Consider the following 24,289-nt stretch of genomic DNA (forward strand, 5'->3'; position numbering starts at 1 on the left):
ATTAGAATCATAGAATCATAGAGTTGGAAGAGACCACAAGGGCCATCCAGTCCAACCCCCTGCCAAGCAGGAAACACCATTAAAGCATTCCTGACAGATGGCTGTCAAGCCTCCGCTTAAAGACCTCCAAAGAAGGAGACTCCACCACATTCCTTGGCAGCAAATTCCACTGTCAAACAGCTCTTACTGTCAGGAAGTTCTTCCTAATGTTTAGGTGGAATCTTCTTTCTTGTAGTTTGAATCCATTGCCCCGTGTCCGCTTCTCTGGAGCAGCAGAAAACAAACTTTCTCCCTCCTCTATATGACATCCTTTTATATATTTGAACATGGCTATCATATCACCCCTTAACCTTCTCTTCTCCAGGCTAAACATACCCAGCTCCCTAAGCCGTTCCTCATAAGGCATCGTTTCCAGGCCTTTGACCATTTTGGTTGCCCTCCTCTGGACACGTTCCAGCTTGTCAGTATCCTTCTTGAACTGTGGTGCCCAGAACTGACACAGTATTCCAGGTGAGGTCTGACCAGAGCGGAATACAGTGGTACTATTACTTCCCTTGATCTAGATGCTATACTCCTATTGATGCAGCCTAGAATTGCATTGGCTTTTTTAGCTGCTGCATCACACTGTTGACTCATATAAAGTTTATGGTCTACCAAGACTCCTAGATCCTTTTCACATGTACTGCTTTCAAGTCAGGTGTCACCCTCCTGTATTTGTGCCTTTCATTTTTTTTGCCCAAGTGTAGTACTTTACATTTCTCCCTGTTAAAATTCATTTTGTTTGCTTTGTATTAATTACATAATTAATAGTTGGTAGAGCATGGGACTCTTAATCTCAGGGTTGTGGTTCAAGCCCCACGTTGGGTAAGAGATTCCTGCATTGCAAGGGGTTGGACTGGATGACCCTGGTGGTCCCTTCCAAATCTACAATTCTATTATTCTAATTCATGAAACAGTTGTTGATAACACAGACATCCAGGCATTTCTAAGTCACATTAACATGCAATAACTATTTCTCAATTTAATCCACTGAAACTCTTTATGTATTGCAATGTAAAGCTGTAATGTAATGAAAAGTCCGCCCCCCCCCCCCGGATAGCCATTCTAAGGCCCTTTAACAGTGTTCTGGGAAGTTGAAATGTTCCCCCATTCGCTCTGGTTCAGATGTTCAGGTTGTGTCATTCCTTAGGTAGCCAAAACGACACAACCCACCCACGCACAAAAGCGGATCAGCAGGCTTGAGAGAAGCCTGAACGCTCCACACGGCGGGAGTCCCAAGCATTGTAACAGAACAAAAAAGAGAAAAATCCATTAAATGGGAGAAGGACAGCCACCCCACCCCCACCCCCGCAAAAAAGGCATGCTCAGCTAGCATGGAGCGTCGGCTGATAAAAAAAACGGCTGCAGCGTTCTGTTGCAAGTCCAACCTTGTTCAATATAATTGCGAAATACGTAAAATGAGATATGGGAAATAACGATCAGGCACTTCCGGCTTGTTCTACTCCTACCGCCCCCCCCCCCCCCCGCATAATATTTATTGATAGATTCACAGGTTACCAACTTCCGGGTTCATCTCCCTCCACGCTCCCGGTTCCCCCACCCCCTTTTAAGGGAGGCGTGGACACCATTTCCCAGCAGTCCCCGCGTTTCCTGCTCCGGCCTGCCTCGCCTCTCGCCCCGGCTTTTCCCATCGTCCCTTGCGGGGCGGGGCAGGCAAAGTGGCTGAGCCCTGCCTGGTAACTGAGGAGCGGCCGGAGAGCCGGAGAGCGAGGCTAGGAGGCGCAGGGCAGAGAGGCGCGAATGGTGCTCGCGTGGCGGCTGCGAGTTCATGTGGCGCCTGCTCCGCGGCACGCTGAGAGCCCTTCCCGGCCTGAGGAGGCGGCGGCAGCCGCAGCCGCGGCCGAGCGGTTCGGGCCCCGCCGACGGCGCGCTGCCCGCCATGGAGCGGGCCGTGGTGCGCTGCGTCCCGGCCGAGCCTAAGCTGAGCGTGTCCTTCGTGCTGGGCGACGGCAGCGCCCGGCACATGCAGCGCGACCAGGCGGAGCCGCTGGGCCGGGCGCTGGCGCGCATCGCCAACAACGCCGGCAAAGGCCACGCCAAGGCGGCCAAGAAGAGCAAGAAGGCGCGGGCCGAGGCCGAGGCTGCCGTGCCTCCTCCGCCGCCGCCCGCCGTCTGCCTCTTCTCTCAGGACGGCGAGGCCGTGGCCGAGGACGTGCCCAACGCCGAGGCCTGGCAGGACGGCGCCGTGCTGCAGATCGGAGAGGCCCGCTACCGCGTGGAGCGCAACCCGCCGGCGCTGACGGAGCTGCAGCTGCCGCGCTCGCTCCTGGCCGGCTTCCCCGTCTGCCCCAAGCTGCGCGCCGAGTTCGGCTCGCCCCGAGACTGCCTCTTCCGCTGGTACCAGGAGCAGAAGGCCGAGCCGGCCGTGGGGACGGCGGCTGCCGCTGCCGGGGTGGAAGCTCCAGGCGGCTGGGTGGAAGCTCCGGGCGGAGCCGAGCGGGTCTTCACGCCCAGCAACGCGCACATCGGGCTGCGCCTCAAGCTCGTCTGCACGCCGGGCAACGGGCAGCGGCGCTACGGGCTGCCCCGCGAGGTGGAGAGCAGCGGCCCCGTGGAGGCCGGGCCGGGCGCCTGCACTTTCGACGCGCGGCACCTGTACACCAAGAAAGTGACCGGGCCGGGCCTCATCCGCACCGTCACCTACAACGTCCTGGCCGACGTCTACGCGCAGACCGAGCTCTCGCGGACCGTGCTGTACCCGTACTGCGCGCCCTACTCGCTGGAGCTCGACTACCGGCAGAACCTGCTGAAGAAGGAGCTGGCCGGCTACAGCGCCGACATCATCTGCCTGCAGGAGGTGGACAAGTCCGTCTTCGCCGACAGCCTGGGCCCCGCGCTGGACGCCTTCGGCCTGGAGGGCCTCTTCAAGATCAAGGAGAAGCAGCACGAGGGCCTGGCCACTTTCTACCGAAGGGACAAGTTCAGCCTCCTCAGCCAGCACGACATCGCCTTGAACCAGGCGCTGCTCGAGGATCCCTTGCACAAAGAACTGCGAGACAAGCTGGCCCCCTATCCGGAGGTTCAGGGAAAAGTGCACCAGCGGTCATCTGTGTTGCAGGTAGAAGTTAAAGGGAGAGGGGGGCGAGAGGGTTGCCTGTTCGTTTGCAGGCATGGCCAGACTTGGCCCTCCAGCTGTTTTGGGACTACAATTCCCATCATCCCTGACCACTGGTCCTGTTAGCTAAGGATGATGGGAGTTGTAGTCCCAAAACAGCTGGAGTTGTAGTCCCAAAACAGCTAGCAATTCTAAATAGAGTTCCACTTAATACTTGTAAGCAGTGTTAGAAACTGGGATATGAAAACTAGGAACTAAAGGGTACCTTAAACCTAGGTTACAGGCGCAACAACGGAATGTCTGGGTGTGCTTTTTTTATAGCAAGAAAGAATACACTGCTGAAAATGAATGAACTGTGGCTAAAATATAATGTTCATTTTTCACATGGTCTAGGGCCTTCCCCTGCCCACTCCCCTAATATTCTTAAGAGGGTCTCTTCTCCAGTCTTCAAAGGGTAGCCAGAAGTGGGGAGGCAGAAAAAGGTCCTCCTTTCCTTTCTTTCCACTCTGTAGTTTTAATCTGAAATCTTAGTTGTGGTACTGCGCCCAGAGCTTAGAAACTGTTCGTGCTAAAGAAATTCCCAGTCTCAAAAAATGCGCCTAGATCAATGGGAGTTTCAAACTCTACTTGTAAACAGAACATGGCTTGGAAATTGATGCCAGGATATAAAGAAAGGGGAGTAGAGTAAGCTTAGTTCAGTCCAGCTGGTTGACAGTGGTGGGGGGGGGGTAAATGAGAGACCCGCACATCACATCTATAATTTTAGGCCGGTAGCTTCATTAGCACAGAATTGTTATAAAAATTCAGTTTTAAAATACAGTAAGCCTGCAACTTATGCAGGAGTTATGTGCCAGGGTTCACACCTAAAGCGAAAATAATGTATAGTAAAAATCCATTGGGTTCAATGGTGGATGAGGTTGCCCAAGTGATTTTTCCTGGAACCCTGCCCCCTTTCCACCTGCTATCTTATCTTATCTGTCGCCACATGCGTAAAGCTGAATGCACACAAGAGAGATGCACATTGCCAGCTTACAGTACTTTCTGGCTTATCGTAATTTCCACGTTCCTTGTAGGTTTCTGTTCTTCAGTCAACAAACGATTCTTCAAGAAAGATTTGTGTTGCCAACACCCACCTATACTGGCACCCAAAAGGTAATTCTGTTAACAATACTATGAACCATTCTAGGGTATATTTTGGGCCCTGGGGTGGGTTATAAATTCAGTATATTTATGTATTTCAATATGTCTAGGCCACATTTTCATTAAAAAATGCAGCATGTTGTAAACAACAAACAAAATTAAAATGCCATCAGTAAAAGCTGGGGGGTGGGGTAGAATCCATGTTTCAAAGACCTGTCTGAATAACGTATTTTTCTGGAGAAGTATAAAAGTAGGCAGGAATGATTCCTGATGTGGGGAACCACGAGAAGTGTGCAGTCAGAGCATCTCAGTGGTCACGGTACTAAGAGCCCAAGTTGTTTAGGGCTTTGTGAACTAGCACAAGAACCTTGACTCTGGCCCAGTAGCAAACTGGCAACCAGTGCAACACTCTCCTGTGAACAGCTGCTGCATTAGTTGCAATTTCCAGCTCAGATGCACAGGCAGCCTCACATAAGGGTCTTGGGGTTATCAAATAGTAATACAGATGCAATGTGTAAATCCTTCCATGAGAGCAGTTGACTGAAGTGACAAATTGAGTAGTCTCAAAAAGGAAAATGCTTCCTAGCCTAATAGCTGGACAAATGTGTGTAATAGAAATACAGTGGTACCTTGGTTCCCGAATGGCTTAGTTGTTGAACAAATCGGCTCCGGAACACCACAAACCTGGAAGTGTTCCAGTTTGCGAACGTTTTTTGGAAGCCAAACATCTGATGCAGCTGCTGATTGAGTACAGGAAGCTCCTGCAGCCAATTGGAAGCTGCGCCTTGGTTTTTGAAGTTTCGGGAGTTGAACGGACTCCCAGAACAGATTAAATTCGAGAACCAAGGTACCCCTGTCACACCCTTGTGATTTGTAACTATGTGAGGCAGAAGAGCTGTTGTTAAGCGTGGATGGGGTTAAAGACTATTTAGGATGGGTGTGTGTGTGTGTGTGTGTGTGTGTTAGTGCTTAAGATGTCTCACCTAAACTAGGACTTGGCTTTTTTGAAATGACTTGCATGTGTAAGTGGTGATAAAAATTCCTCAGATGGTTTGGGGTGGTTGTTGAAGGACTTAAGCTGAATTTTAAGTCTTATTGATTGAAATGACTTTAAGCCTGAAGGTTAAAAATAGGACCTTATTTTTATTTTGTCCTTAGGTGGGAACATCCGTCTAATCCAAGCTGCAATAGCATTGTCTCATATTAGGCATGTAACACATGACATATATCCTTCTACTCCTGTCATATTCTGTGGGGATTTTAATAGCACACCATCAAGTGGAGCGTATAGTTTCATCAGTTGTGGCAGCATTGCTGAAGAGCATGAGGATTGGGGCTCAAATGGAGAAGAGCAGCGGTGCACAATGTCTTTAGCCCATCCATTCAAACTGAAAAGTGCTTGTGGAGAACCAGCTTATACTAATTACGTTGGAGGCTTTCATGGGTGTTTGGACTACATTTTCATTGATGCAAATGCTTTAGAGGTTGAACAAGTAATTCCACTGCCAAGTCATGAAGAAGTAACTACTCATCAGGCCTTACCAAGCGTTTCACACCCTTCAGATCATATAGCACTAATATGTGACTTAAAGTGGAAGTAGACTAAAAAAAAGTTGGTATCTGTTCCTTTCTCTTAAGCAAGAAATTTGGGCTACTTATGAGAATTCAACTTGAATCCTAACTTGGCTACCAGCTTTTACAAAAGAGAATTGGATAAAAAGTGTTTATATGCCTATTAGGAATGTTAAACCAGATTTTCATCTCTCTGTAACTTGTCATAACCAGAATGTTCTTATGGCAAATACTCCCCCCCCTTTTTACACTAATAAGGAAAGCAATCAATGTTTAATGCTCTTTTAAAGTTAAATTATCTTGTTTCCTTTTCATATGGTTTTTGATTAAGGGTATTTTGTTTAAACTGAATTTATATAAGAATTGGAGAACTAGAAGGGTTTTGGTATTCTCAGCAAGTAGTATGCCCTGTCAATATATTGCTGTTGCCTTTTGAAAAGATATTCCTTGACAAGCTGCCAAAATTGAATTCAATATGTTGACCCTACACAAATATCCATATCAAAAGTTAGCATTCCAAAAATGATTTGACACAATTACCTGCTCTCAGGCATTGCTGCCAGGGGGGGGTGGGCTGTCCATGTAAACCAAAATAATTGTGCTTAAATAAATAAAAATCATGGCTATATGTGAAAGTGTTGATTTCCTCCCCAGAGTATGTAAAAGGAAATCAGTGATTCTGAAGTCTTTTGGTAATGTACTGAAGTGTAAACATAACTTGAAAAATACAGAGTTTGTCTCATTTGCTCTTAATACTGCAATTGATTTATTTTTCTAGTTGGCTGTGTCTCTATGCAATGAAGTTCTGAATTTCCAGTTATGCATGCTTCACAGCATAGAAACGATTTACTTCAAAATGTCATGTTATGTATGATACAGGGCCGCTTTGGGGTGAGAGGATAAATCTGTGTACATGTTATATATTTAGATATATATCTGGGAAGTGACATGTGAGGAAAAGTCTGCAAGAGAAAGTTGCAGTAGCGTAGTCACAAGTTGACTAGAGCACAAGTTTAAGCAACAGGTAAATGAGTATGGGAACACAAATGCCCTCGAAAGAGGGAGTAGACTATATAAAACTTCATACAAACACACACACACACAGTACTGTAGGTTCTGATATGTTTGTACCTTCTTGTTCAAATGAGTATTGCTTTGCTCAGCTATATGAGCCTAGTGGCCCCTCCAAGAACTGTTGAAGACAAAATGTGGGCAGCCCCAGTGTGTTCAATCTTGCATGAACATGTGAAAAAAATAACAGATTTATCTGCTAATAACAGTGATTAAGAGGGAAAACACTACTGATTTGATCTTCCCCCAGTTCTGCTATCATACTACCTGGAGCTAAACTGTGGTCTGTCTGAACCTGGGCTTTAATGTCAGACGAAAGCTGCAACCAAGGTTTGTTCTTGGCTTACCTAGGCTTGCACTAAGCCAAACCAGGGCTCAGCTATTGGTAACGTGTCAGCAGGAGGACCATGGGAAAGGTGAAGCAGCCCTGGTTTAGCACATTCATGCTTCAGCATAAAAATAAATCCTTCTAGCAGCCCCTTAGAGACAAACTAAGCTTGTTATTGGTATGAGCTTTCGTGCGCGTGCACACTTCTTCAGATAAGGTGCTACTGGAAGGAATTTTTTAATTTTGTTTCGACCATGGCAGATCAACATGGCTACCTACCTGTAACTATGCTTCAGCATGGTTTGCCTTAGTGCTGCATGCAGACTGGGCCATTGTATGCTTACAAATGCTTAGAAGCCCTCCTTTGTGCTGTATCTGTGATGGTTTAAAGAGCTCAGTGATATTGGAGACAGGGCTTGTGTATGTGGCCCTTAAACCATCTGTGTTGGGCCTTGCTTGTTGAGGAAAATGCCCGAATGGACTTCCCCACCTTACTTATCCATATTCAAACTCTTTCCCTACCCTCTGCCTGTTGTTAATTTGGTGTAGGTCACCCACTCTGTTCCCTCTTTAAATCCCCCTTTAACTGTGCCTTACTATTTTTTAACAGTCCTTGTCTTTGCTTCTTGACCTCGCTCATTATTGCCAATCCCCAAAGCACTTTTACACTTGTTGCAGGTTGATTTTAAGCCCCTGCAGTTAAATGTCTGTTGTTTCAGCATACTATTGGTAAGAGTGTTAAATAAGAAAAAGTGCCAGAAAATATGGTCTGAAGCTCAACATCAAAAAAACGAAGATCATGGCCACTGGTCCCATCACCTCCTGGCAAATAGAAGGGGAAGAAATGGAGGCAGTGAGAGATTTCACTTTCTTGGGCTCCATGATCACTGCAGATGGTGACAGCAGTCACGAAATTAGAAGACGCCTGCTTCTTGGGAGAAAAGCAATGACAAACCTAGACAGCATCTTAAAAAGCAAAGACATCACCTTGCCGACAAAGGTCCGTATAGTTAAAGCTATGGTTTTCCCAGTAGTAATGTACGGAAGTGAGAGCTGGACCATCAAGAAGGCTGATCGCCGAAGAATTGATGCTTTTGAATTATGGTGCTGGAGGAGACTCTTGAGAGTCCCATGGACTGCAAGAAGATCAAACCTATCCATTCTTAAAGAAATCAGCCCTGAGTGCTCACTAGAAGGACAGATCCTGAAGTTGAGGCTCCAGTACTTTGGCCACCTCATGAGAAGAGAAGACTCCCTAGAAAAGACCCTGATGTTGGGAAAGATGGAGGGCACAAGGAGAAGGGGACGACAGAGGATGAGATGGTTGGACAGTGTTCTTGAAGCTGCTAACATGAGTTTGGCCAAACTGCGAGAGGCAGTGAAGGATAGGCGTGCCTGGCGTGCTCTGGTCCATGGGGTCACGAAGAGTCGGACACGACTGAACGACTGAACAACAACAAAGCCAGAAATACCACTCTAAATGTTTTTGTCCAAGGAGGGGAGCTAATCTGTGGCCATCCAGATAATTGCATCTAATCAGCCCCAGCCAGCATGGTCAGTAAGAGTTAGTTTGCCAACCTCTGGAGGGATAAATATTAGCTGCTCTTGGATTAAGATTTGCTAGATCAACCAGAATAAACCTGGATGGTTCATACTACTTGTAAATAGAAGCAAATAGCTGCTTACCTATTTCTACCTTTACTTTGAAATTTCTATTACATGAAATGGAAAATAAGTCTACCACAAACTCTCTGCTATACTATATACCATGAAAGGTGATATAAATATAAAAATATAAGAGGTGGAACAGAGAGGGTCTGCCATCTTAAGAGTCAAAATATATGCCCATTCCTGGGTGCAGCATTATATTCCAGAACCTTTAAGAATGAGAGTCCTGGATAGTTTTCAAGCTTTGAACAAGGGAACCCATATTTGATGCATTTTATGTTACCCCTCTCATGTAAAAAATAAACTGGCAATACTTAAGATCAATCAAATCTATGATTATAGGTATACCCTAAATTATAGGCATACTCTTGTAATATTAATCCAGCCACTGAGTCTAGTGGATTTCATCATGAAATATTCACCCTCCAGTTGGTGTTACTTCTGCCACATTCAACCTTACTTGGCCATTGACCTTTCAGCTATATTATTTCCTACACTAAATTTCCTTCATATTTTCCTACACTACCACGTTCTTCAGTAGATCAATTTTATTTATGCTTCTCTAGCACGGCTGTAGTAAATCAGCTTGTTACAAGCTGCTCTTCAGAATGTCCCAAACACTGCAAACCTCCAGTATAGGATGGAATAATTACAAAGCCCAGCAGCATATAACCTTTAACTTTTACTGTCAATCTTCTCCAACTCTTGTGAATTCCTGATTTGGCCTATTACTGACCTGAGTGTTGTGTAACAATGCCACATTTTATATTCTTCTATAAAGAATGTGGTGGTGGCGGTGGGAAAAAAGTGGGGGATTCTGATATGTCTGGTGATGTGATGGTGGATCTCACCCATGGTATACTACATAGACACTATATTGAACAGGGATGGGGAGACCTCAAGCTGTTAGCCTCCCAACTCCTGTCAAGGATGGCAACTGTAATCCAACATCTAGAGAGCAACAAGTTCCCTGCACCTGACACAAAGTAAATATTAATTGGCCCTATGACAGAAGCAACAAGGAAGATTGTAATTATCAGATACAAAAAGAACAGAGCTGTCAAGATTCCATACACAACTGCAGAAGCTGTGTATTTCACAAGATGACAGGTTCAGATTTCTGTTCATGCATATGCTACCTCACAGGGTTTCTGCGAGGTGGCAATTCAACATATGCTTCAATTAATTGTCTGGAGAAAGTGCATGATTCAGATGTGTTAAAAATAAATGGTTCCCTTCACACTTGCTGCTGCTTTAGACTTCTGTCCTACGTGTAGAGCAGTCGATGTTGCACACCTTAGACTGTAGAAGCATGAAGTTGCTGTGAGAATTTCTCTTGCAAAGCACACTAATTTTCACTTTATAACAAAGATTAAATATGAACATCCAAGACATTTCAAAAGCAACTGTGCCTGTCCTGTAAGTATGATGAGTTATCTATATCTATAAAACCCAAGTGTCTCTGCGTCCAGTCCCTGTGTCTCTGGGTTTGCGCTACTGCGCATGTGCCCCATGCAGCCCGCCCTGCGGCTTCTCTGTGTTTCCGAGACGGGGAGGGAAGCCCGGCCGCCCCGCCGCCTCTCCGTCCCCGTAGGAGCCCCAGAAGCTCTGTACCTGCCCCAGGAGGCCTTTCCCGCCGCCATGGGCCTGCCCAGGATCCTCCGCCGCCTCCGCCTCCTCTTGGCGCGGCGCATCGGCTGTATGATCCCCCGGCTTTGCCATCTTTCCCCCAAGGAGGCCGTGGGCGAGAAGCCGCGAGAGAATTAGGCTAGCAGGCTGCTCCCCTTAGAGCGCTTCGGCAGCCGCTGCCTGGTAACCTCGACACCGCGGCTTCTCCGTGTTTCCGAGACGGGGAAGGGGGGGAGGGAAGCCCGGCCGCCTTGCTCGGCTCTGCCACCTCTCTGTCCCTGGTGAGGCTAAGCCCTTGGCGGGGAGGGCCTGCGCCGGCCAGAGCGCCTCTCCTCAGGCGCCTCTATCTCCCACTCTCTGGGCTCCCGGGGTAGGCAGCGAGGGGGTCTCCTCCCTTCCTTGAGGGCCTCTTCGGCCCTTCTCTCCGGGGTCTCCTCCGCACCCCCGTCTGGCCTCTGGCGTCGCTGCTGCAGCAAGGCCTTCGTGCTCAGTCCCTTGAACGTGGGGCGGGGGCTCTGCTGAGGCCGGGGCTGTAGTCTGCTGCCGTTCTGGGCCGCCTCTAAGCAGCAGCAGGAGGAGGAGAAGGGAGTCTCCCTCCGCGGCTGAGTTTGAGACAGAAGAGAACTGCCAGCCCTTAACGATACAGCTGCAGCCGCCATCTGACTCGGGGCCCCGAGGACTAGCGGCCAGGGAGCGCCGTACAACAGCCCGCCCCATGGAGTGCCGACGCTCCAGAGGCCGAAGAGGCACACCGCGCTCCCACAGCTGCTGCAGCCGCTGTGTGACAGCCCGCCCCACGGAGCAGGAGAAGGAGCTCAAGAGGTGCCTCAATTTTATAAAAATTGAACTTAACCCCCCCCCCACACACAAAAAGAAATATTTTTAAAAAGTGAGTTTTTTTAAAAAAAATCACCACATGTTCTAGCGCCCGTTATTTTAACGGGCTGAAACCACTAGTCCCATAAATAATGCATGAAGCACCACCAGCCTGGTGAGGATTTAAAATCCCTTATTGTAATTCTATACCAACTTAAACAACAATAAGAATTCAGGGGGTTCCTTACTGCTGATAATGATACAGCATTGGAATCTAATACAGTGGTACCTTGGTTCTTGAGCTTAATCCATTCTGGGGGTCCGTTCGACTCCCAAAACCATTTGACAAACCACAGTGTGGCTTCTGATTGGCTGTACTCAAGTGAAAGCCGTTTCAGATGTTCAGTTTCCGGAAAACATTTGCAAACCGGAACACTTACTTCCAGGTTTGTGGCGTTTGGGAGTCGATTTGCTCAACAACTAAGCTGTTCGAGAACCAAGGTACCACTGTATTTCCTTTCAATGTGCTGGTTCCAAATCTGGCTGGAGTAAAATGAGAAAAAAAGGAACACTGAAAACTCATCTTAGGAAAGAGGGATATGAGAGTAAAATACAGACGATGTTAGATTTTCTAAGCAAGTGAAATATAGGAAAAGGGTTGCCAGCAAGCACAATGTAGTCCTCTCCAATTAAGTATGAAACTGACACACTATTTGGGCAGTTTGTACTTTATTACAATTTTCAACTGTTAGTACTCTCATATCTGGACATCTTAATTTAGATTTACAGCTTCAAAAAACACTTTTACAGAATTTTAGTCTTGATGATTAACCAACTACACTGTACACAAGTTTAACTGCCCATCTTAATTTTTTGCCAAATTGAAAACAATTCAAAGGCTATTCAGATCTGTGTTTGTGTTCAAAGTACAGAAAAAACTCCGTTTATTGAAAAAGAATAATCTGTCACACATTCATATTATCAGTTCCACAAACTTAAGATTCAAGGAGCATACACAAAGCTATACATCTGTTTCATTTTTATTAAGAATAATTCTTAGTAGGTTATGAAGAAATTAATCAATTGAGTCTGAAGAATTTTCCAAAATCTGTCTTCATGAAGATATGTTCACCAATAAACAGTAAACTTTAGCAGAACTATTATACACTGGGCAAAACAGGCTGATATCAAAAAGCAACATGCAACAAAAAAAGGATACAATATAAAGGAAGACAATCTGCTGAATATTGAAAACCTCAAAGAGCTTGTTGCAACTGGCACAGAAATGTTCTACCAATCAGATTCATTTCACACAAAGGCAAAAGTGGGTTGACAGAACCCAAGGGGTTAATAAAATGTTCCTCAGTGCAGAATATTTGAATAGTGTTTTAGAGATTTTCCTGACGAACAATAATAGGAAGTGTTTTTATAAGAGAGAGAAATAAATATAAATGGAATGCTAGATTAAGTCAGCAGACTGTCTTAAGGAATGAAGTAAGATATCAGTAACTTAAAGAAGAAAAGGGGAAATCTTTTTAAAATGTACTTAATTTAATTGGGGCTCAAGAAGCATTCAAACAGATTTCAAAAGTCACAACTATATTCAGGCATTTAGGCTAACAATAGAAGTAAAAATCAGAAGATACACTTTTTCCAAATTAAGGAGTTTTCTTTTTAACCCAAGCATATTGTTACCCTGGCAACATATAGCTTGGGTGAAGAATAATTGGCAACAAAATAAGTCAAAATGCTGTAATATCCTGCCCAAACCAGTTCCAGATACTGTACTGTATAATAACCAAGATGCAAACTAATTTTGATGTAACAAGCCTAGACCACTTATATCAAACATGTCCCTGGTGCGAAAGACATCCAGTTAGCGCTTTGATAGCTCATTTGACAGCCAGTCAAGTCCCTCATACAGACCAGTTCCTTGTGTAGCACAGGTAGCTTGAACATACCACTGTTGGGAATGAGAAAGTGAAATATTTAATATCATACAGTTCATTTTTGAGCACATTACAGCTCTTCAAGACAATATTCCCATGCCCCCTCCCAATCATCATGCAAGGCAAATTTAAACATCAGAACATAAGTAAGCTCACTTGGCCAAGGCATAATTAGATCATGTCAGAAAGAAAAAGTGAAAAAACTAGAAGGGCAACACAGGCATTATGAAATCTCTAGCTGAAACATCAAATGAAAGGTCTTAAAGAGCCATCACGCAGCAAAAAGGGAAAGTAGCCAGTCCATGGAGCTGCTTAAGACAGGAACATACAAGTGGGACATTTCACCACCCAAAAATGTAAAGGGGTTAAGACAGATGACATATCTAGTAAACACACACACACACACACACAACCTTATTGTATTGAACTATGATAAATAGTAGTCATTTTCTCCACCCAAATGTGGAACAGTAGTAGTTGACAAACTAGCTCCAAGAACAACCTTCAGTGATTTAAAACCTAGCAGTTTGGATCCAAGGATATCTTTGTTAGGCATTTCAACTTACAGAGAAGGGGGAAGAAAATCACTTGCTCTTCATAAGTTCCAATCCAAAGAATATATGAAGATATGGAGAAAGCCACATGGCAAACTACTTTTGCTTTACGGTACTTACAGTTCTGTTGCGCAGGGACTGAAGGCCTAGTTTATCTGTCATTTCACTTATTGCCATGGCATTTGGCAAGTCTTGTTTGTTTGCAAAGAGAAGCAGCACTGCATCTCTCAACTCGTCTTCCTGAAGCTGGAGGAGGAAATGCCATGCTAGTTATTTCCCCTATTGATAGTTGCTATCACCAAAAGTACAAGTTAGGGAGGCTTCGGGGCTGGCAATATTTTTGTCCTTCATTCCCCCCCCCCAGTAGTTTTCAGTAGCTAGTTGATTTGGTTACCATCAGTGCATGTAAGCAACTCAGACAAAAAACACTATGTCAAGTTAGGGTGATAGTTGCAAGAAGGATTTCACTGAAACCAAATAGGGAAGTACTGAGAAGCACCACCTCTCATATTATTGCCTCGAAACACAGAACAGTGCATCCTAACATCCCACACTAAAATATCTCATGTTTTTGTAATTAACCTCTCAATTTTATTAGATATGGAGGACTACACCATCAGAGTCAGACACAGAAGGAGTTCAGATTAAGTTAGAGGCAGTTACCATTTTCTGGAGTTCTTCTGCTGCTTCCTGGATTCTCTCTCTGTCGTTGCTATCTACCACAAAAATGAGACCCTGAAAAGAAAATTAATTTCTCATCAAGCTTATTTGACATCCGAAATACCATTCAAATAAAATCTGAAGTCACCATTGTAGAGATATTTCATGAATCTTTGCTCCTGTGACAAGTGGGAACATATGCAAGAAATCAGAAGGTATCAGAGACCAAAGATTCATGCGAACTACAGTGGACGCTTGGGTTGCAAACGTGATCCGTGCGGGAGGCACGTTCGCAACCCGCAGCACCTTGTCTGTGCATGCGCGGGTTGTGATTTGGCGCTTCTGCGCATGTGCGAGCGCCAAAACCCGGAAGTAACCCGTTCTGGTACTTTCGGGTTCGGTGCAGTGCGCAACCTGAAGCAGCCGTAACCCAAGGTATGACTGTATTCTATCACAATGGGCTAACACCTCAGAAGGGCCAGGGACACTAACAGTTTAGTCTCATTGCTTATTTTTAAAGCAACAGTAACATATTACAACTTCCAGCAGAAAGCAATACTCTCTTCACCGGAGGAATTATTGCAACAGTTTCATCCAAGTCAACATGAATACAAGCATTTTTATTTGCAAACAATTCACAAAGTTGTCACAGCAGACTGCCGAGTGCTTCTACATCACAAGGATAGTTTGGCTATAATAGTTGTTGCGCTGCATGGAACTGTTGTGCCAAGTCACATTGTTCAGATGCAATGATGGTGGTGAATGAAATTTCTCCCCTACCACAAGTATACGTTTTCAAAATATGCTCCAAGCGGTGTATAGTCAGGTTTGGCTCATGTTTTCCACCAACTGTGATCCACAGACCGCTGAAGAACCAACTTAAGCATACATCTTTTTACTTTAAATCTTTTTACTAGGCAGTATAACTTTACACCAGTCTACAAAAGAGAGAGTGAAAATGGATTTGGCAAAGCATATGTCAGAGGAATTACCTGCGTGTTCTGAAAATAATGCCTCCAGAGTGGCCTGATTTTATCTTGACCACCAACATCCCAAACAGTGAAACAGATGTTTTTATATTCTACTGTTTCCACATTAAAACCTAAATGGAAAAAAAACAATAAGGACAATAAGGACCAGTGAGCACCCAATTTTCTAGCACTACTCAAGCTTGGCAGATGTGAGCCCAATCAACATCTAGATGACCAGGAGAGCATTGAGTGTCCAAACTTCCTAAAGGACTATGAAATAAATTTAATAAATGTAAGTCACAAAGATCTGCAATTACAATTTTACATATTCATTCTTCAAGTTCTATGTAGAGCAGGTATTTGCCAAACTTTCAGATAACTATTACATGTTGGTTTACAGAACAATTCTGGTTTCTGCAAGCTTCTTTAATTTGTCTATATTACAAAGAAATATATTAAGACCTGGCAGAAGAAAAGCTGGCCTTAGAAGCAAGCAGTGTTCCAAATTCACCATGAGCATTTTGCACATGGCTATAGGCTGCTTGCGACCAAGTGAAGATGTCAGGATGACACCTGAAGTCTCCATCATCTGGAGGTGCATGCCTGGGGATCCCTAGACCTTGACTGTTTTCACACACCAGCAGCACATCCTGTAGAATTCTATCTGTTATATTTTATCTGCACAATCAGAATGAATTTCAGGAACTGAAAAGTCGTATTGGAAAATACAACTTTCAAGCTACCTGACCCAAAAATGGCAAGTAGGCATTCCGCTTTGGCAGCTGTAAGTAACCCTGGTTTAAGGAGCCATTTGGTGCCTATATATCTGAGTTTCTAACAATGGAAGCAAATGGCAGATGTTGCTAAAGTCTATGTAGCAATCTCTACATAAATCTTCATCCCCAAAAATAGTTCCATTCTTGGAACACTGGTTCCAGGATGCTCTCTTTGTTGGCTTTGCCACCCAAAGCAAGAATCCCCTATTTCAGGGAAAATTCACAATCTTTCAGGAATTGTGAAATCCAGTAATATGTACCATAAACATAGTGTGGGAACAAACTCCGGGAGTTCTGCTCCTATCATATTCTCTGGCAAGTTGCTCATATCAACTCCTGCAAACATAGAATATATATATATATATAGTTTCAAAGCTTTAAACAAAAACAGTTGTTAATATTGACAATATGTATCTGATCTCGCTTACCAATTGTGGGAATTGTAGTGACAATCTCTCCTAACTTCAGCTTATACAGAATGGTCGTTTTTCCAGCAGCATCCAAACCAACTAGAGAAAACAAATGTTTATTAGTTTAATAAAATGAACGCCTGCATTTCATAAAATCTGTTTTGACAATGAACAACAAAGACTGTGGTACATTTTAAAATCAAATAGTTATTACTTTTAAAGATGTTTTTTAAAATAGAATTTCCATCCTGGGTTAGTTCAGACATAATTTTACACCATGTAAACCAAGCTAGATATAACACATGTTCCTTTCTTTCATTGTACTCTGCAATTCCCTCCCTAGTTTGTCAAGTAAGCCACTTATTTGCCTTACATCCAAACTAGACCTCATTCATAAGAGCTGATAACCAAAATTTTGAGAAGTGCAGTTCTCTGAAATAGATTCAGAGACAGCCAGCCTGTAACATCAACTGAAAATTGCAGTTTTTGGCTTTCTGTGACTGTTTTACTGCTTTAAAAAATGAGACCGATGTCACTGTTATAATGTATGGACAGAACATGAAGTTCCCAGTAGCTTCCTCAGAGTAGGGATAACAAACTCGGTGTTGGCTATTAACAAAAAATAATACAGTTGTACCTTGGCTCCTGAATGCTTTGCAAGGCAAATGTTTTGGCTCCCGAACGCCGCAAACCTGGAAGTGAGTGTTCCGGTTTGCGGACATTCTTTGGAACCCAAACGTCTGACATGGCTTCCGTGGCTTCCAATTGGCTGCAGGAGGTTCCTGCAGCCAATCAGAAGCCGCACATTGGTTCCCGAACGTTTTGGAAGTCAAATAGACTTCCGGAAAGGATTCTGTTCCACTTCCGAGGTACCACTGTAAATGGCAGAGGTTAACACAGAGCATAAAGAGTTTATTCTTTAATAATTGAGTGGGATGCAGGGTGGGGGAATCCTGAGACCTCTATATTACTCTATCTGACAGTGAACTGAGGGAGGGAGTGCCAACAGTGCTGTAGTCAAAATAGGAAAACTGAGAAACAAGAGGTAGATATCAGCATGCTCAGGGGAACCCCAAATGTAATGGCATCAACAGAATCACTATTGCTAGGAGTGGAGGATACACTGCAGTATTTTGTGGCAGGTCCCACCCATTAGAGCAATTCCCTTCTTCTCCATGACTCTTTAGAATATATGGAACACAAGTAAACAATAATGAAACTGCACCTGGTAGCTAGATCACTCATCCAAAATGGTTTCCAAAGCTCATTTTTTACTGCTTAAAACTTAAGAAAGATGTAGTCTGAGATTGCCTGCAGTACTGACAGAGTACACCGAATGTATTTTGTGGGCAGAACAGTAAATCATTAGAGACTATTTAATTGTTAATTAAGGAAATATTAAAATGCAGTGTCTGAGCTAGAATTTTTTTTTTAAGATGTGCTATAAATTATTTTCACTGCATTCTTTGCACAGTGCAATTTGGGACTGAATGCTAAAACACTAAATAAAAACAAAACAGAATTACTGCATCTTTAATAATAATAATAATAATAATAAAGATCCCTTCAGCAAATAGTTGCTAGGAAAGAGCCCAAGGACTATGGCACTGTCCAAGGTATCTTCGGTTTCTTGAATAAGCTATCAGAATTATCCTATACAGTACTGCATATTAAAAATCGGCTTTTCTATTTTTGCATCTCTCCTATTATCCATTATTTCATGCCAAGCAGTGTTTAGCAATTACACTATACAGTGAGGCTGTTACCCTGAGAACTGAGAGTGGAAGAAAACTGTCCCTTTGTCACATACCACAACAGCCTTCTGCAACCACAAAACAGCTTATCTGAAGGGGGGGGGGAGACCTCCTGAACAGCATGTTATGGGGCACAGGGATTGTTGCTCAAACATGCACAACCAACTAGAGAAGCTTTTAGAGATGAGTGGGGTTTACAAGGAATAAGAAGGGACAAGGAACCACACTTCCACTCATAGTTCTCAGGATCCAAGCTAACAAATCAGGCTGCTAATTTTTCAATTTAAAGAGAATACATGTTGGGCATAGCGCTTCTTTGCACCTGCATGAAATAAGCCACTGCAGAACATAGTGGAACTGATTCCCCATCACCACCCCAGGCTATTACAGGGAATGAAAGGCTTCCTTCAAGCCCCCCCTACTTGGTCAAGGAATGAGAACTCGAAGAAGCCTTAAGAACGAAAAGGGGGCTTTGTTACATCCAACTGAGATCCTTTTACATACAGGTGCTACACTTGCATTTGAGAAGCCTGTGCAGTGTCTTCCTTCCTACGGTATATTTAGGATCTTGGAATAGGGCTTATTATATTGTCTTCTGCAGTTTGGTAAATGAGAATGCTTTCTTCTGATGTTATCTAAATAACTTTCCGTACAGGCTGTAAAGTTTAAAGTGCTGTCTATTTTTTCAAGCTCTGCTGAGTGAAAAATAAATTCAGCATGTTCTTACATATTGACAACAGTATATAAGACATACACATCTAAGATCTGCAGCTTCCAACGTATTTGCTTTACCTTCCTGCCTTTTCAGGGCAATTCTATATTCTGGACACAGGGAAGGCAACCAAGATATTGCACTGGTTAATGACCAGTCTTATGTGAAAAAATTGTTGTTGTTTTTTAGTTGTAAAATTGTTTTGTTAGTTAAGCCAAGAAATATTTACAGAAGAGGTTTTTTGTAAAGAAAAAGTCAAGTGCATGAATACATGCTATCTAATCTTCATGTGACCTGAAAATCCTGTGGCTTGGATTCAGAGCTCCCATAAGGTACTAAACTCTAGAAGTCTCCTGCTGGGGAGGTGGGCACCTTTTGCTCTGCAATGGATGACATTCTGTGGGAAATGGTGCAGGGAAAAATCAACAAAAAATGCCTCCCCCCTTTTCCAGTGGAAGCTTCTACAGTGGTACCTCTGGTTAAGTACGTAATTCATTCCAGAGATCCGTTCTTAACCTGAAACTGTTCTTAACCTGAAGCACCACTTTAGCTAAAGGGACCTCCCGCTGCTGCGCCGCCAGAGCACGATTTCTGTTCTTATCCTGAAGCAAAGTTCTTAACCTGAAGCGTTATTTCTGAGTTAGCGGAGTCTGTAACCTGAAGCGTACGTAACCTGAAGCATATGTAACCCGAGGTACCACTGTACTGTACATCACCCTAGTTTGAAGACAACAATTTAGGATGCCTTAATGGGAGCCTAATATCTAGATACTCAAACTGCTCTTAACACCAACAGTGGTAAAGCTGGATATATAATATATGAGCTACAGTAATCTAAAGCTATGTAACAAAGTTACCATCAGGTAAGTTAGTATTAGAAGTAAGCAAGGTTCATTACCACTTCATGTGGTACCTATCTCCTAAAATGTCCCCTGTGAGAAAGGAGGGGGGGACTATCATTATTATTTATTGAATTTATATACCGCCCTATACTCAGAGGTCTCTGGGAGGTCTTCAGGACTAGGATTCCATCTTTTTTTTACCTTCAAAGTGCACCGATAAGGGAGACTAGAAGGCATTGTTTTGTGTTGATTAATGCCTGAGCAAAGAAAGATGGATAAAAATGAAGCTGCTTATTTAGTGTACATTGAGAAGTGCTGAAGGCAACTGGTTTTGACTGTAGGGAAAATCGAGGACAGTCCAGGTGAAGCTGTAACAGGAAAATCATTGGTGTGGAAGGTATTTGCATGGGTTGGACATATTTTTGAAAAACACATGAAAGACCCACTTTACTTTTCTATAAAGCTGATTGTCTACTATAATCAAAACATCACCATTCAGATTAGCAATATAAATATCTAATGTTCCCTCTCTAACAATATCACTAATTGCTAGGGAGAAACCAAACATCAGTTGCTTTGTGGGAAGCAACATGAGAATGCTAAATGATTTGAAGTAGCTGATAAGACTCCAAAAGTCTTAGCAGTACTGGAGACACAGAATACAAATTAGTATGTTTAATATTGGCAGAAGAGATTAATGACCTGGTTTTGAGTCCACTTCTATCATAGCTGTCAACTTTCCCCTTTTCTTGCGAGGAATCCTATTCAGAATAAGGGGATTTCCCTTAAAAAAGGGGAAAAGTTGACAGCTATGACTTCTATGTGTAGCCCAGTCAAAATGAAAACTTAACACATACATGGTACTGTCTCATCAGCAATTGCTAACAAGAGTGCTTCACCTACAGTGACACACATACAAGCCTACTTCACCCCTCCCCCTCCAACACATGCCAGGAGGAGGAGATTGGAAGCTTCCATTTCCTTCTTTGAAGTAATCTAAACCGTGAACTGTAGTTAGTTTAAATGATGCTTTATTGCAACAAGACCACAGCTGGTCTTGACTTGTTCCAATAAACTATAGTTTAAGCTAACCATGGTTTGTGCTTGTCAGATGTAATGACAAACAAAATTTATTTTAAATCTGGAAATGGATTCTTTCAATCTCTTTCTCTGGCATGTGTCCAAAGAAACAGGAGGAAGGAGCGCTCAAGTCCAGGTAGGCCTGTCTGTGTAGCATTAAGCCATTGTTTAGTGTTGTGTCCAATGTGTCCCTTTATGAGTTATCATCTCAGACACACACACACAAGAGATAATTCTAGAACAAGCACTGGCCTTTTGAAATTCAGCTTACAGTAATTGAAGTCCAAACAGAACTTCAACACTCACAACAGTTTGTGACTACATACTATCATTCTGGAATTTGAAATTAAAATTTTGAGGGGAGGAATGTCAGCATGTTTAGCATCATAATCATAGGATATTCCCACATGCATTATAACAATACAGTAACCCATTTTAAGTCTCTGTTCTCTCACTAACATAGTTCAATTGGATGCAAAGTGATCCGCCAGGAAAGACCCCTTGTGTTTGTGCTTAACAGCAACCCTTTGAGACAATTAAGAGCTGGTTTTTAAAAAGCTGTGTCTAGACCATGGACACTTAGGGATCCAGGATAAAACAACACTAGCACTCATTAATTTGATGTTAGGGTGCAATATTAACCCTGGCTGGCAACAATGGAGCTTTATGGAGCAGTACAGCCAGAAACGCATTCACAGTGTGATGCTCATGCTGGCCAAGGCAAGGGGGGAAATGCCAGCTTTGGGCAAGCATATAGGAGAGCTCTCCTGCAGCTGGAGACTGGTGGAATTGAACAAGGTTGGACAGAGGGCTACCTCCACACCATCCAAAAACCCTCCAGCATGGTGGATCTGAGGCTTGGGCTGCTCTGCCCAAGGATGACAAGACAAGACAAAGCAGATATGGGTGACATTTACCATTTTAAAATTGCATGCATCCTTGAGACAACAAAGCAATTCCAAATTCAAAACCAATGACTTTTCACAACAGCCACTGTATATAATTAGGGCAAAATCCTAAGTTAACATACCAGGCTATATCAACAGGATACTGTACAGGCAAAGAGTTATAAGCATATTTCGGTGAACCACCCAGCTCAGTATTGATTTGTGTAATCTTAAACTGAATGAACCAACAAGAGGCAGGGCATGCCCCTTAACTCCATACATTAAAAAAGCAAATATAAAATGTGCATCTCATTTTAATAAAAACTAACAAATACTAAGAACCCGCCCTGTCCAAAATACTAATGGCATGAAGCAGTGTGGATATCTGCACATTGATTATTCACCAGCCCAGAAGTGTTGTGGGATAGGATGAGAAGCAGGGGGAGAAAAAGAAAAATAAGTTACGCTATTGCAATTGTCTGCAACAAAAAAAACAACAACAAAAAACCTAGGAGACAACCGTCAGTGTAACTGCCTCTTCCATTTTTATTTGTAGCATAATTATTACTGCATTTCGCTTTACATTCCTGTATTGGAAGAAAAATGGTGCGTGTATTATGTATGCATGTATTAAAATAACAATTCCTACGATCACCACAACAAACGCGAAGGCTCTCTGTGTGCGCCGAGGGTTAGCAAGGGATCAGACTGACGGCACCGGACTTATTTTGAAACACAGGAAGCCCATCGGGACGGAAAACGAACCCACATCCTGAAAAGAGCAGAAGGCCCCGGGCGAAGATAAATTCGGCTCGTTCTAAAAATGTCTCCCAAGGTGGATTCCTTAAGAAAGTCCTGCAAGGAGGGCGGGGGGGGGGAGACCATGGAGACCCTCCCTTCCTCTCTCTCTGTCTCCTTCTTTCTTCCCCCTCCCTCCCTCCTTCTCTCCCGACAGCACAAGGCCTGGCCCGAACAATGCTGCCTGCCTGCCTGCCTGGCGTCCGCCCGCCCCGCTGCTGTGCCTTCCCAGCCCCCGCGAAGACTCCAACAAACCCCCACCCTCGCTAGGCGAACAGGGAGGGAGGGCAGCAACCGGCCGCCGGCTCCTCTGCCCGGGGTGGGGTCTCCTCGGGCCCGGTTCGTTACCGCGGGCGGACCGGGTGTGGAATTAGGCGGCGGCGGCGGGGGGGGGGGGTTGAAGCGCCTCTCTCTCTCTCTTTGCCCGCTCGTCTTACCCATGAGGATGCGCATCTGCTTCTTGCCGAAGAGGCGCGAGAAGAGGGAGGAGATGGTGAGGCCCATGGCGGCTCCGGGCTGGGCGGAGGTAGCGGCGGCGGCGGCGGGGAAGGCAAAAGCAAGAGGCCCCGGTCCCTCTTTCTCGCTACTTCTCTTCCTCCTCCTCCTTCCTCTCTCGCTCCCGCAGAGACGGCGAAACCAGCTGAGTCTCGGGAGCGGGCGAAGGGCGACCGCGGCGTCCGCGCACCGGGGCTGATCTGTGTCAGGGGAGCCTGGCTCTCTCTTAGCTCTCTCTTTTCTCTCTCTCTCTGCCACGTCACGGCCGCCCCGGCTCCAACGCGGACAAAATCGCGTCACGCCCGCCACATCCTCACCGCGGCACCACCCACACGAACCTCGAGCAGGCCTCACGACACGCAGGAAGACTACGGCTCCCAGGCCGCCTCTCGCCGTCGCAGCCTTGGCGGGTCTGGTTTTCGACTCGCGAGGCACGATGGGAAACGTAGTCCTTAAGAGGCTCGGCGGCTTGCCCCTCTGGAAGGAGATTGTGTGTGTGTGTGAGAGAGAGAGAGGAGCAGAGAGTGCTGGGAAGTGTAGTAGTCTCCCCCCCTTTTTTCTTATATCGGCTTCCCGTCTGCCTTTTCTGCAGCAGAGAGTGCTGGGAGTCATTGTCACCTCGTGCTGAGCTTGAGGCCTAGCCCCTTCGTATGGATGGTTAGAGAGCAAAGGTAGTTGTGGAGCCACCGGCAGCCATAGACATCATTCCCACAAAGCAGCAAATGCAGTGGTGGCAAACCTATTCCTGGACTATATCACTTCAGAGTTTGGGGGTGGAAATCGGGTATATAAAAAGCTAGATGTTAGGCGCTTCTGCTTCTCCCTGACATGCTCTATTTCTAGGTGCAGGGAGCAGTCATATGAGACTGTACTTGTCATTGGAAGTGGTACAGCAGATTTACCACTGCACCAGCCGCTTGTCAGACTTGTCCAGACAATACTAGAAGGAACTGGTAATGTCACATTGAATCAAATCCTGGATCCCCAAATCTCTGCTTCCCTTAAAAGTAATTCTTGCTCATCTGGAAGGATTAATGATGCAGGTAAAGGTAAAGGGACCCC

General features: G+C 44.6%; 2 protein-coding genes across 2 annotated transcripts; one reads left to right on the forward strand and one right to left on the reverse strand.

Moving 5' to 3' along the window:
* Nucleotides 1-1,703: 1,703 nt before the first annotated feature.
* On the forward strand, nucleotides 1,704-6,588 carry PDE12 (phosphodiesterase 12). Its single transcript, XM_033140969.1, has 3 exons — nucleotides 1,704-3,118; nucleotides 4,189-4,267; nucleotides 5,414-6,588. Exons 1-3 carry the CDS (start codon nucleotides 1,829-1,831, stop codon nucleotides 5,854-5,856), a joined length of 1,812 nt encoding a protein of 603 aa, XP_032996860.1. The 5' UTR covers nucleotides 1,704-1,828; the 3' UTR covers nucleotides 5,857-6,588.
* A 5,463-nt stretch (nucleotides 6,589-12,051) lies between these two features.
* Nucleotides 12,052-23,586, reverse strand: ARF4 (ADP ribosylation factor 4). Its single transcript, XM_033140970.1, has 6 exons — nucleotides 23,170-23,586; nucleotides 16,678-16,758; nucleotides 15,495-15,604; nucleotides 14,506-14,577; nucleotides 13,963-14,088; nucleotides 12,052-13,302 (listed from the first exon to the last, which is right to left on the reverse strand). The coding sequence occupies exons 1-6, from the start codon at nucleotides 23,234-23,236 to the stop codon at nucleotides 13,216-13,218; spliced, it is 543 nt and encodes a 180-aa protein (XP_032996861.1). The 5' UTR covers nucleotides 23,237-23,586; the 3' UTR covers nucleotides 12,052-13,215.
* Nucleotides 23,587-24,289: the final 703 nt, after the last annotated feature.

The sequence above is a fragment of the Lacerta agilis genome, chromosome 2 (genome assembly GCF_009819535.1).
Source record: "Lacerta agilis isolate rLacAgi1 chromosome 2, rLacAgi1.pri, whole genome shotgun sequence".
NCBI lineage: Eukaryota > Metazoa > Chordata > Lepidosauria > Squamata > Lacertidae > Lacerta > Lacerta agilis.